Consider the following 13,250-nt stretch of genomic DNA (forward strand, 5'->3'; position numbering starts at 1 on the left):
CTAAAGCTCAAACCTAATACCTTTACTTAAAGGTGGAGCGATCATATTCATCTCAACGGCCACTTGATAGTATTCATTTTTAAATGTTGGAGTTGGAATACGCTTAACGCTATGCAGAAATTCTTTTATTCTTTTTATTTTTGTCATCTTGCCTAGTATGTTTGAATGGCTTTTATACATATTACATATATATGCTAAACATAATGAATATTTCTTTAGCTAAAAGACGAGTATAGGGAACTACCTATAGCAAAAATGAATACAACAACAACCATCTCATAAGTAGGCAAAAATAAATATTAAACTTAAAAAAAAAAAACAAGTAACACATGAGTAATCGATTATACTGATAATGTGAAAACACTTTATACGTATAATAAATCTATAGTAAATTATCTTTGGTTAACTTCTTATAGTATTTGAAAGTTAATATTCCGAGAAGATAAAGGTTCGCCTGCCTTTCCTTTTGTGTAGATTCCTTTCAATGTTTCTCTTTATTTATTTCTATTTTGATTCTCTATTAGTTTCATATGAAGACTTTTCCTGTCATTTTAGTTTTTCTTTGACAAAAATCAACGCTTAACGAAAAGAAAAAAACCTCTTATGACGAGGTTTCTTGACAAATGGATAAAGCTAAGATTCCACACTGTTCTTTATTTTTTACAGGGTACACGTGTCAAATTTACCTTTAAACTATATAAATTTAAATAACTTTGCCATCTATTAAGCTTTTAATTATTAATATTACGTCTTTCACTAGAAAACACTTGTCTTGTGCTTGAGAGATTCAATTTTTGGGTCATTTTAAATTATCGTCAGAAGTTTAAAGGTAAAAGTAGATTTAAAAAAAAAAGAATTTATGCACGCGAATTCACATATTTTAAGCTGAATATGAGATTATATTGCTGACAGTAAAAGTATATATAAATGAACCAAAAATATAATGAAGGACAAAATTAAGCAATTTAGATTGATATAAAGATAAACTTGGAACTTTTCCCCCTTTTACACATGGTCTACGTACCCACAAGATTTTAGAAATGGAATTGCATTTTACCTCTATTTTTGAAGACACGTACTAATTAATTACTTGCACGGAAAATCATCAGAAAGAAAGACAATGGATTAATTTGTAAATAACATGCTTCAAATATTATATAAGATTTTAATAGAAACTAATACAGACATTATCAACTATTATTGATAAATTCAACTGGTCAAATATGTACATCTTTGTAAGGGTTATATCATTCCGATAAGTAAGAAGCTCAACTTGATAACTCTATTTCCTGAAAATCCCTCTATACTGTTGTTAATTTGACAATTGTGGGACAGCAAGGTAAAATTTTAAATCCAGACGAAAAGTCAACGTAAACTATAATTTTATTACAAATCAAAGATTGTGGTAGAGTGATAAATGTCCGTTTATTTTTAATTAAAGGTTTTGAATTGGAATCCTGAGCATTCCTCAAAATGAAATATTTCGAAGCGAGGGCAAATTAATCGAGCCGCAAAACGAATACTGAAATGTAAATATTTGAATGAGAAACCAAAAAAAAAAGTGAGAATATTTCTAGCAGAAAAAAGAGAAGAATTTTATTAAATTTTTGGGGTGGAAAAAGGAAAAAGAAAAAAGAAAAAAAGGGGGGGGGGGGGGAGGGAAATAGAAAAGACAGTTGCCTTCATTTTTACTCCTTGTAAACGTTCCCCACAATCTAGGAATACACGGTTAGTGGGACCCACGTTATAGTTGTCGGAATATAGAATATAATAATTATAAATCTCTGTTTACAGAAAAGAAAAACAAATCAGCATAATCTTTCTTTTTTCCTGTTTTAAAAAAAACACAAATCAACTCAAATCTAAATAACAAAATATTTAACTGTTGAATATTTTGACACAATTTTCTGTGGCGTTTGCGTAAAGGTACAAGGCACCCTTTTTTACTTTCTATTTTTGTTTTTTAATTTTTAATTTTGCTTTTTATTTTTCCCCCCAACTTAAATAGCAGGTGGAGGTATTGGTTGTAGTTTTCCCCATTTCTGCATAAACATATATATTCCTTGTGAAAAAACCAAAGAAAAACATTAGTCTTGAAAATCTGCAAGAAAATTTTGAAGGGTGTTCAAAAGCAAGCTGAAAATACACAGATAAGTTTTTTTAAATTATTTCCTCAATTCACAAAATTAAAGAAAAAAGACAAAAAAAGCAAGAATCTTGGTTGAGGAGAAGAATAATTTGCAGCTGAATAAAGGGGTGTTTATCTTTCATTTTTTTTTCTTAAATTGGGGTTTGTTGTGAATAAATTCAGTATTCTGGATTTATACTGTTTTATTGTTTTTTTTTTTTAATTCTGAAGAAGACCCTTTTGGATTTAGGGGCTAAAGCTCAGTTCTATAAGTTATTTCTTGGAATTTTGAGAAAAGTTTGGATTTTTTTTGCTTTACTGGTGCTAAACACAAATTCTGAAGAAGACCCTTTTGGATTTAGGGGCTACAGTTCAGTTCTTTAAGCTATTTCTTGGTATATTAAGGAAAAAGATTCGATTTTTTTGATTTATTGGTGTTTGGGTTGTGGCGGATTGTTCTGGTTTTAACCTTTGTTTTGGTTGGTGAATTTCCTTATCTGAGGGTCTATCGGGAACAGTCTCTCTCTAACCTCCAAGGTAAAGGTAAGTCTGCCTACACAATACCCGCCCCAGACCCCACTTGTGGGACTTTACTGAGTCTGTTGTTGTTAAGTCCTGTTACTTTTGTGTGTGTGTGTGTGTTTATTGATTGGATTGAGAGGGTTTAATTTTAGAAATTAGTTTAAGTTGTTGTTTTTGAGCTACATAGTTTGAAAGAGTTGGAATTGTTAAGCTCAGTATGGGAAAGGATTGGAAGAAGTCAAAAAAATTAGGAGGCAAATCTGGTGATACTAGTATGAAGCAAAACAAAGTTGGTGAAAATAATAGCCCGAGGCGATTTGATAAGGACACAGCAGTTTTCATTGCAATGTCTCATGAACTTAAGGATGAGGGGAATAAGCTATTTCAAAAGAGGGATTATGAAGGAGCTATGCTGAAGTATGACAAAGCTATAAAATTGCTTCCGCGGAACCACATAGACGTATCCTACCTTCGTAGTAATATAGCCGCTTGTTATATGCAAATGGGACTTAGTGAATATCCTAGGGCGATCCACGAGTGTAATTTGGCTCTTGAAGTTACACCTAAATATAGTAAGGCACTTATGAAGAGAGCTAGGTGTTATGAGGCGCTGAATAGGTTGGATTTGGCACAGAGAGATGTTAATAGAGTGCTGGAGATGGAACCGAATAATCTCATGGCTATTGAGATTGCAGAGAGGGTGAAAACAACCATTGAGGAAAAAGGCATTGGAGCGAATGACGTTCCTATAGATTTGATTCCAGTACCTGAATATGTTGAACTACCTTTTGCTTCAAGTCAGTCGAAATCATCTAAAGAGAAGGCACAAAAGAAGAAAAACAAGAAAGTAGAGGAGGAGATGGTTAATGGCAAGGCTGAAGAAAAGGGATTAGACAACCAAATCGATTTAAAGCAAGCTGATAACAGAAACGAGGAAGAGAATGCTGAGAACAAGGACGGGAAAGTCGAGGAGATGAAACGTGAGATTAGGATTGAAGAAAATAAGGATAAAGATCAGACTCAGGAAGAAAAGATGGACGACAAGATGGAGGGGAAGAAAGCTGAGAACAAGGCCAACAGAAAGAAAGCTAAGGACAAGAGTAAGGAAAAGAAGAGTAAGGACGAGATCGAGGTAAATAAGGCCAAGGATAGGCAGGAGGAGAATAAAGATGAGGACAATGAGGAGAGGAAAACTGAAGATAAATTGGTGGTGGAGGAAATTATCAGTCGTACCACAGAAGAAGAGCCAAAAAGAACAGTGAAATTAGTATTTGGGGAAGACATAAGGTGGGCTCAAGTTCCCCTGAACTGTAGCATCTTGACACTGAGGGAGGTCATAGGTGATCGGTTCCCAAACTTAAAAGCAGTCCTAATCAAGTATAGGGACCAAGAAGGTGACCTGGTTACAGTGACGACAAATGAGGAGTTAAGATGGGCTGAAGCTTCTGTTCAACATGGTTCAGTAAGACTCTATATCGTGGAAGTTAATCCGGAGCAGGATCCATTCTATGAGAAGATCAAAAGGGAGGAAGACGAACATAAATACAGCGCACGACATATACAGATTGTTGAAAATGGGTATGTTGAAAAAAGCAAGGAAAATGGACCAGTTTACATTGATGATTGGATCTTTCAGTTCTCTAATTTGTTCAAGAACTATGTTGGATTTGAGTCTGATGCTTATCTGGATCTCCATGAAGTCGGAATGAAGCTATACTCTGAGGCTTTGGAAGAGGCAGTCACAAGTGAAGAAGCTCAATGTCTTTTCAGCACAGCTGGAGAAACATTTCAGGAGATGGCTGCTTTGGCATTGTTCAACTGGGGTAATGTTCATATGTCCAGGGCGCGGAAAAGGGTCTATTTGAAAGAAGATAGTTCCGGAGAATCTTTGCTTGCACAGGTAAAATTTGCTTATGGTTGGGCTCAAAAGGAATATTCAAAAGCAGGAGAGAGATATGAAGAGGCACTGAAGATCAAACCAAATTTTTATGAAGGTATTCTTGCTCTGGGGCAGCAACAGTTTGAGCAGGCAAAACTTTCTTGGTATTATGCGATTAGCAGTGGTGTCGATTTGGATTCTTGGCCTTCTACAGAAGTTCTGCATCTTTACAACTGTGCTGAGGAAAATATGGAAAGAGGTATGCAGATGTGGGAGGACGCAGAGGAGCAGCGTCTCAACGAACTATCAAGTCCCGACAAAATCCTTTCGCAGAAGATAAAGTCGGAGAATTTGGTCAAAGGAATATCTGCAGATGAAGCTACTGAGCAAGCTGCAAACATGAGGTCTCAGATAAATTTACTATGGGGAACAATGCTATACGAACGATCACTTATGGAGTTCAAACTCGGGCTTCCACTCTGGCATGAATCTTTGGAAGTTGCTGTTGAAAAATTTGAATTGGCCGGAGCTTCTCCAACAGATATTGCTGTTATGATAAAGAATCATTCTTCCAACAGTACTGCAACAGAAGGTGAAACTGGAATATATTACCTTAAACTTGTTTACTCTGCAGTGGCTTTTTTAAAAATCATTTCAAATGTCTCTGACATTCATTTGTTTGTAGGGCTGGGATTCAATATTGATGAAATTGTACAGGCATGGAATGAGATGTATGAAGCAAGAAGGTGGGAAAGAGGAGTACCTTCTTTCAGGTTGGAACCATTGCTTCGTCGACGAGTTTCCAAGCTGTATCATGCCCTTGAATTAGCATGAGGTCTTGTTATGGTGTCAGAGGAATCAAGAAAGAAACTCGCTATTACCGCTGCTGTTGCACCCAGCCTGTGCTTATACTCACTGGGAAGGTAAATATCCTTTCATTAACAAACGCATTCGTTTGTACCAGTTCTATAATATGCAGATAGAACTGTTGTTGGCGGTTTGAGATGAATCACAAGAATATTTTAAACACCCCTGAAGTTATGTTCTTGTTTGATACTGTAATGCAAAGTATACAATATCAACACAAGAAAATGTTTGATAAAATGTTACTTTATAAAAATAATTAGGTTCTGAGATCTCTAAGTACTACCCTGAAAATCTTGTCCCGAAGCAGTTTGTACAAGTATTACATAAAAATTCATGGTTATATGTGCTTAATTACCTGTGAGTGTTTAATGCTTGTGGAAAAATCCTGTGTCATGGAGAGCTGCACTTGTCTATCCTAATTCTTGTTCATTATTGGAGCTTTTATCTCAAATATGAAGGCCTATATTAGTATCTAAGATTGAAATGACTAAGAAATAATTCATTCTACTGTTGTATAGTGGGTACTCTTAATGCCTACTGTTACTAAGTTGCTACTAAGTTGCTAAATAGCTGCTGTTTTGAGTTTGTATTTGAATTTTTATTCTCTGTTGCAACTTTTCTTTATTCAAGTTTTAATCAGATTAGTGTCTTCTGTTTATTCCCTAGGTAGGTGGGGAAAGGGGAAAGATTAGTTTTCCCCTAGCGGGTTTATTTTTTGACCTCACCATCTCCAAGCTCTAGACCCCTTTTCAGACCCTTTTTCAGCTCATTTAGTTCTTCAAATTGTGCTTTAAAGTCTATTACTCTAGTCTTGGAGTTGTCAGGCTGCAGTAATACTTGATTCTATGAATTAGCACTTTACACACCTGTGCAAAAAATATGGTCCAATACCTGCAAAAGTTCCTTCATGTGGCAAAGAAATTGAATAACGATTTTCCGACATAGATTCCTATAGCCAGAAAGACATATTGTTACTTTTATGGTTTTCCTTTCCATTGAGTTCACATATTTGTGGAAGTAGTCTGGTGTTTACGAGTTCAGCTTTTTCCGTATTCTGTGACCTGTTAAACACTTATTTATCCCGCACTGGCGTGAATCTATTGAACATTACTCCAAAACAATGAACCTACTACATCACCCTTGCTAGCATTCATTGACAGGTACCCTCATAATAAGGGTCATGTACATCTAATGTACGTCGTGAAAACCCTTGCACCTTCCGTGAAATCTTCATTGGAAAAGCCTTTAACAGTTGCCTGTGCATAATTTCTTGCTAAAAGCTGATTGTATTGAGAACTTTGCTGAGGTTTCACCGCATTAATACTGACACTTGTAAATGAAGTATCAAGTAAGGTTAGCTCATTTATTAGCATGGAATGCTGTGCTGATTCCTTCTTTTTCCCCTTTTCTTAACATAATAAATTCCAGCCCCCGCCCCCAAAACCACTCTACATAAACAACAGTACCCGACTTTCCCACTTTGTTCCCTTGATGACTCGAACTTCCAACCTCTTTGTTGGAATTAGAGTGATCTCGCCACTGGAGCAACCTCAACTGTCTTTAATATGATAACATTGTTACTCTCTTTGTCTTTCTGCTTTATCTGAGAGGTGCTGGATCTATTTTTTTTGCAGGGATTTACGTGCATCAGCTGTTAATACAGGTTTTGGAGTTTGGACCTTGTGACACTTGGATTGTGCATTACCTGTTTTTCATTTCACAGAGAGATGAAGAGGCAGAAATCTCTTTTTCTTTATTTTTGCCTACTCCTCGTCGTCTTGCCCAGGTAGCGGTTCCTCACAGGCAGTGGCGAATCGCTTCAGTAGTTTCTAATTATTCTCCTTTGGCTCATGGAAGGGTCCTAAGGTATTCTTTTCTTATAGGAATTTCTTTCTTAGGAACTTTTTGTTCTCATTAGCTTGCCTTTCTTGGCTTGTACTATTCTGTGTCAGTTGGTCTTTTGTAGTTTTTTAACAGTTGTCACTATTAGTGTCTTAAATAGAGTTATATAGTGTACTTTTATGATGTCCAGATTGTTGGTTAGGAGGTAATATACCACTCTTGGCAAACACCTCATTTGTATTTGAACTGCACAGTTAATTACCATACAAAATGAATGTTGAAGGTTATACTGGTGCAGTTTTGACTTCTTTACAATTGTCACCTATAGTTTTCTGCTTTTGTTGCTATTACGTGATCAGGAGGTCACGGATTCGAGCCGTGGAAATAACCTCTTGTAGAAATGCAAGGTAAAACTGCGTACAATAAACCCTTGTGGTCCGGCCCTTCTAGTAGGAGCTTAGTGCACCGGGCTGAGATATGTGAAATTATATGCAAATTTACAAGTTCAAGAGCAGGAAGGCAACAAGAGAATTGATGCTCTATATTTGAGAAAGTAAAATAAGAAAGCTCTTTTGTACCATATAAAGAATCCAAGTCTTCAACCCAAATAGTAAAACAACTGCTGAAAGTTCACCGTCGACTGATACATCTTTATAGTCGAAATAGTAATAGTAATAGTAATAATATTCTTAGAATCAAATTTTTACATTACAAACTCATGTATTACGTTTAGACTAATTGAGAAAACCATTAAAAAAAAAAGATACAGATAAATTAATTCAAGATATATATGTTGCGAACTTAGACTAGCAAGAGGTATTATAAGACAAATATGTCCTCATCAGCAGCAAACACATCCTCAGGAATATGTGGCATTCTCTCGTCAAAAGGTCCAATTATAATAGAAAAGCCCCGAGAGTACGTCCCTACCAACGTTGCAAGGTCACAAATAGTTTGTACATGCAGAAATTCATCTGTATCAGTTATCTCCAGGGTTCACATAAGGGAGTGAAGCCTATCATGACAAAATTTTAATATCTTTTGGTCGATTCCAACTTGTGTAGTAATAGAAGCAAAAAAGGCAACAGGGCCCTCCTTTTCCACATTTTCAGTCTCAAGACGCCCTTTAAGATACTGGACAAATCTTCGTAGAACAGATAAGAAGTGCTTTGCTCGCCTTATATTTCCAGGCACCGCTTCCTTCATGATGTCATCAGGCAAGGCACGATTAGCAAGCCATACATCCTGAGCTGTAACAAAGAAGAAATAGATGAGCGATGACCTCGGTTAATCTCAATAGAAGTACACAGTCAACAGACAGTAAATTCAAAATACCAGGCAGTCTTTGTGCTAGACCCTCAACAAGACGATTATACTCTGCTCTCAATCAACCAGCATCAGTGGCCTTCGGCCTTCCTACCATGCAAGATGTTAGAATCAGCACTTGTCTACTTTTTTCTTCTTCTTGACGTATTTCCTTTTTGGGGCTTGTGGGGAGGGGGTTATAGATTAAACAGATGATAACATCATATATACTAAGGTTGAACAATCTCCAAGGTACTCCATATATGCCAAAACTTCACCAAAAAAAAACTACAGCTAAAAAAAGAATTCAAATGGTATTAGCAAATTTATACTTCTATTTTGCATACGTAAGAATATGCAAACTATGATTCAGCATGAAGGGGGGGGGGGGGGGGAACAAAATGCCCCGGCGATGATCACTACAATCAACATTATAGTATAGAACAAGTATTTAGATTTTGTGGGGCTAAATGCAAAACAAACAGCATCAACATGCGAAGTTAAGCATTCCAGGTGCAGGATGATAACAAGTAGCACTCATAAGAAGCTTACCTAACGGAACAATTACCTTTCAATTTCCTGAGACATCCTACTGAGATTCCTTGTTGCCCCTTCAAGCGTCTTCTTCCTCACACTAACACTAAGTGCCTCAATACATACATAGTCTATATTATGGGCCTCGTCAAACACCACAACACACTCTCTCCATCTCCTTTGATATGATACCAGCAACCTTGGGATCAAGCAGGTATTGGTAGCTGTAAACCAAACATTTGCCTGTTGCACCATATGCCGCGCCAAAAAGTATGGGCACCAACCTTTTTCCTTACCATACATCCTTAACTCCTGCAACAATACAGTTTAATCATCTAACAAGACATATGCAAACTTGAGCACCTCCATTAACAGAGAAGAATACAAAGAAGAAAACTTTACTAGAACAAAAAGATTCTACTCAAAAATCAATCTTTAGAGCACAGATTGAAATTGCCAAACAAGTTATAACTCATTTCGCCACTGCAAATACAAGCACTTCTCTATAACCCATTCTCAAGCCAAATTAAATTGGATATAATGGATGTCTATGTATCCTCCAAAAAGATCATTGCCAATCAATGAGCTCCTGGAGTAATGGAGACTAACTGTCTTCCATGAATATATGCAAACTCGAGCACCCACGTTAACCGATAAATATGTCCATGAAGCGTGGGATGCAGTGCAAAAACTAGTCACATCTCTTCACCACTGCAAATTTAAGCGCTTATTTATAGCAGGATTTCAGTGTTTTGTGTGAGAAGAAAGTGCCACCAAAACTTAAGGGTAAATTTTACAGAGTGGTGGCCATACCAATGATGTTGTATGGGGCTGAGTGTTGGCCAGTAAAGATCGCTCATGTCCAGAAGATGAAGGTAGCAGAGATGAGGATGTTGAGATGGATATGCGGGCACACCAGGTTAGATAGGATCAGAAATGAGGTTATTTGTGACAAGGTGGGCTTGGCCCCTATTGAGGACAAGATGCGTGAAGCGCGACTTAGGTGGTTTGGTCATGTGAGGAGGAGGAGCACAGACGCACCGGTGATGAGGTGTGAGAGTTTGACATTGGAGGGCCTATGAAAAGGTAGAGGTAGGCCAAAAAGAGGTGGAGAGATGTGATTAGGCAAGACATGGCGCAGCTTTAGCTGACTGAGGACATGACTCTTGATAGAAAGATATGGAGGTCGCGAATTAGGGTGGTAGAGTAGGTAGTCTAGAGTGCTCATAACAGTAGTATTGGCACACAGTCTCGCTTTCTGTTGGTAGTAGGTTTTTATGACTAACCGTTGTTTCTTTCATTATGATCACCTTACTGTCTAGTTTTTTTTTATTGTCTATATTTTTATTAATGTGGTGCTTATGATTTCCTGAGCCGAGGATCTATGGAAACAACTTCTCTATCCTCACAAAATAGGGATAAGGTCTGCGTGCACACTACCCTCTCCAGACCCCACAATGTGGGATATTACTAGGTATCTTGTTGTATTTATAGACGGATTCTCTTCTCACCATCTTACAGGAGCATAGGCAAACTTGGGCACCCACTTTAACAGAAAAATATAAACAATCAAACTTACTCAATAATGACAGTAAAAGTTCTAGTCAAGAACCTGCCCTTAGACCATAGAATGCAATGAAAAAACAAGTCATATCTCTCTTCACAATTGCAAATTCAGCTGTTTCTCTATAACCCCTTCTCAAACCAAAGTAGATTAGACACAGTAGATGTCATTGCATCCTTCACAAAAAGCAATATCAATAAAAACCAATTTATTTCCCAGCTGGTGCAACCAAAAAAGTGTCTTTTATCTAACTCTGCCTATGTGAGCTTCACAAAAGCATAGCCAGATGAAATGGGAGTGTTGGAATAGGTTGTTGGAAGCTTAAAAATAGTCTAACTATGAATTAGATTCATATAGCCAAACTCCAACTTTTTTTTTAATAACCAGAGGGCCAATGGCGCAAGGCTCCAAACTCGGCGGATAATGAGTCCGCTCCTCTACCATTCCCCACTTAAACACCACGCTTTTGTCTGCGCATGGTTCAAACCCGTGACATGCGCCTAACCGACAAAACACGCACTAAGCTCATTTCACTATACCAAAGCCTAGGGCCAGCCAACTCCAACTAATTTGATCGAGGCATAGTCATTCATGAGTTTAAGTTGCATGCATTGATGCATTGTCAGTGTAGAAAATATTTACACGATCAAGTCATTTAAAAGGTAATTGCAGGTAACTCACTCTATCCAACAAGTATTAATTAACGTGCAATAACTGGTAAGTAATCGATTACAAAATGTTATTTACATTGTCACTGCATATAACTTAAATTCCTGCAAAGAAATCTCTCTAAGGTGCAAGTGTTGTTCTATCTCAGTTTGTGCCCTAATTTTGCTGGAAGCTTATTGGAGGGGAGTTACAATTTGTTAGTTTCTTTGGATGATATTTATACTCGATGTGCAACATTATACAAACCAAGGGCAAATACAAAAATGAAAGGTCAAAGCTACACAAGCTGGATTATTTATTATCAGGTGGTTAGTATCTGACATGAAGTGGCCTCTAAACCAAAACACAAGAAGAAGAATTGGCACTACATCTTCAAAGCAAGACAAAGAAGTCTAGGATTGCTTATTTCCTATCATTACATGCAGCTGATTTTATAGCTAATTGCTACCAATACATGCAGCTGATTAAGAAAGCTTAAGAAAGGCAAGACATGCGGAGAGCATAGAATAATCTTAAGCAAAAATGACACAACAAACTTTTCACAAAAAACAGTGAAATTCAGGAACAGCCAACAATCTTTAAAAATATAAAATAGTCACTAGAATAGCAATAACATTTTGAACTTAAACGAGTGAATTAGAACCATCAACCAGAGGCGGAGCCACAGTGTCCGCTACGCGTTCGGCCGAACCCAATAGGTTTAGTTCAAATCATGTACTTGTCTTAAAATTTTCATTAAATATAACAACAACAACAACAACAAGGTGGAATCCCACAAGTGGGGTCTGGGGAGGGTAGTGTACAAATTATTAATTAAAAACCTAGTAACTTAAAAGGATTAGGATTCCGAATCCATAAGTTTGAAATCCTGGCTCCGCCCCTGCTATCAACCCTGTCAACATACAATAAGAGAGTTTACCTATTATGCATCGCAAATGGAGTAGCTTTAAAGTTAAATAATGATCAAGTGAACAACAAAAAGATATGATTGGTTAAAACAAGTTATAATCAAGAATCTCTATGTAGAAAAATGATAACCAAGTCTTTAAAGATAGCGGCAGAATAGCGCCACTGCAAACTCGTGCAAGACTGAGACAGGAGTACATATTTTAATGAAGGCATCATTTAACATATTCAAACAATTCCAAGGAAGTATATCATTATGTCAGCTGAAAGATATTCATCTACTAATCTCAATTCCATATACAACATAAGCACTTTACTGGTGAAAGTTCATATTAAATAATAGAACGCACCGAAATTGACTAAACATATAGCACACTACTTGTGGTGATACTTACATGTATCCAACCAAGAATAGTGATATTGAGCCTCTGAAGAACACAATGATATTCTTTTTCATGCAATCTCTCACACTGGATATCAAAAGTAGTATTTCAGTAACATGTAAAACCCACTACATATGACATCAAAAGCATTGTTATTTAAGCATATATCTTAGGAATTTTATTCTTAAACTTGAATGAACTATTTTCTTTATAGTTATAAAGCAGCAACACACAAACTTTTTAAAAAAATTATAGTTCTCTTTTATAAGTGCAGCAAACCCAGAGACTATCAACTAATGTTATTATTTCTCACCTTTCTCCTAAACTTTGATTTTGAAAAGACGGAATTTAAAACATAATGAGCACTTTTTACACAAAATTCAACACATTTGAGGTTATTCAAATCCAAAAATGAAATTTTGATAAGTTATCCTAAGAGCCAAAGCTCCTGAAATTTACAAGCTTAGTTCAACTTTTTTAAGTTCAATGCAAAGACCCTTCCATGCAGTACTTTTACTTTTTCTACCTAATGGACGGTCAGTCTGCTTTCTGAATGTTAGAGGTAAAGTGTAAGCATAACTCTAGTATATCCTAACAGATGAAACAAAAAATTCATCTTACAGTATTTGAAGTCGACTTCTGCTTTGGGAC

General features: G+C 36.6%; 1 protein-coding gene across 1 annotated transcript; it reads left to right on the forward strand.

Annotated features, from left to right (window-relative positions):
* Nucleotides 1–1,893: 1,893 nt before the first annotated feature.
* LOC104229137 (protein PHOX1-like) lies at nt 1,894–7,535 on the forward strand. The gene is made up of 3 exons (XM_009781724.2): nt 1,894–5,121; nt 5,215–5,452; nt 7,031–7,535. The coding sequence occupies exons 1-2, from the start codon at nt 2,868–2,870 to the stop codon at nt 5,361–5,363; spliced, it is 2,403 nt and encodes an 800-aa protein (XP_009780026.1). The 5' UTR covers nt 1,894–2,867; the 3' UTR covers nt 5,364–5,452; nt 7,031–7,535.
* The last annotated feature ends 5,715 nt before the right edge of the window (nt 7,536–13,250 follow it).

This window comes from Nicotiana sylvestris, chromosome 11 (assembly GCF_000393655.2).
Source record: "Nicotiana sylvestris chromosome 11, ASM39365v2, whole genome shotgun sequence".
Classification (NCBI taxonomy): Eukaryota; Viridiplantae; Streptophyta; class Magnoliopsida; order Solanales; family Solanaceae; genus Nicotiana; species Nicotiana sylvestris.

Excerpts from the sequence above, each read along its gene's own strand:
- LOC104229137 (XM_009781724.2), top strand. The coding sequence starts at position 2,868 with ATGGGAAAGGATTGGAAGAAGTCAAAAAAATTAGGAGGCAAATCTGGT. Across the intron at positions 5,122-5,214 it reads CAACAGTACTGCAACAGAAG|GGCTGGGATTCAATATTGAT; the intron begins GTGAAACTGGAA and ends ATTTGTTTGTAG.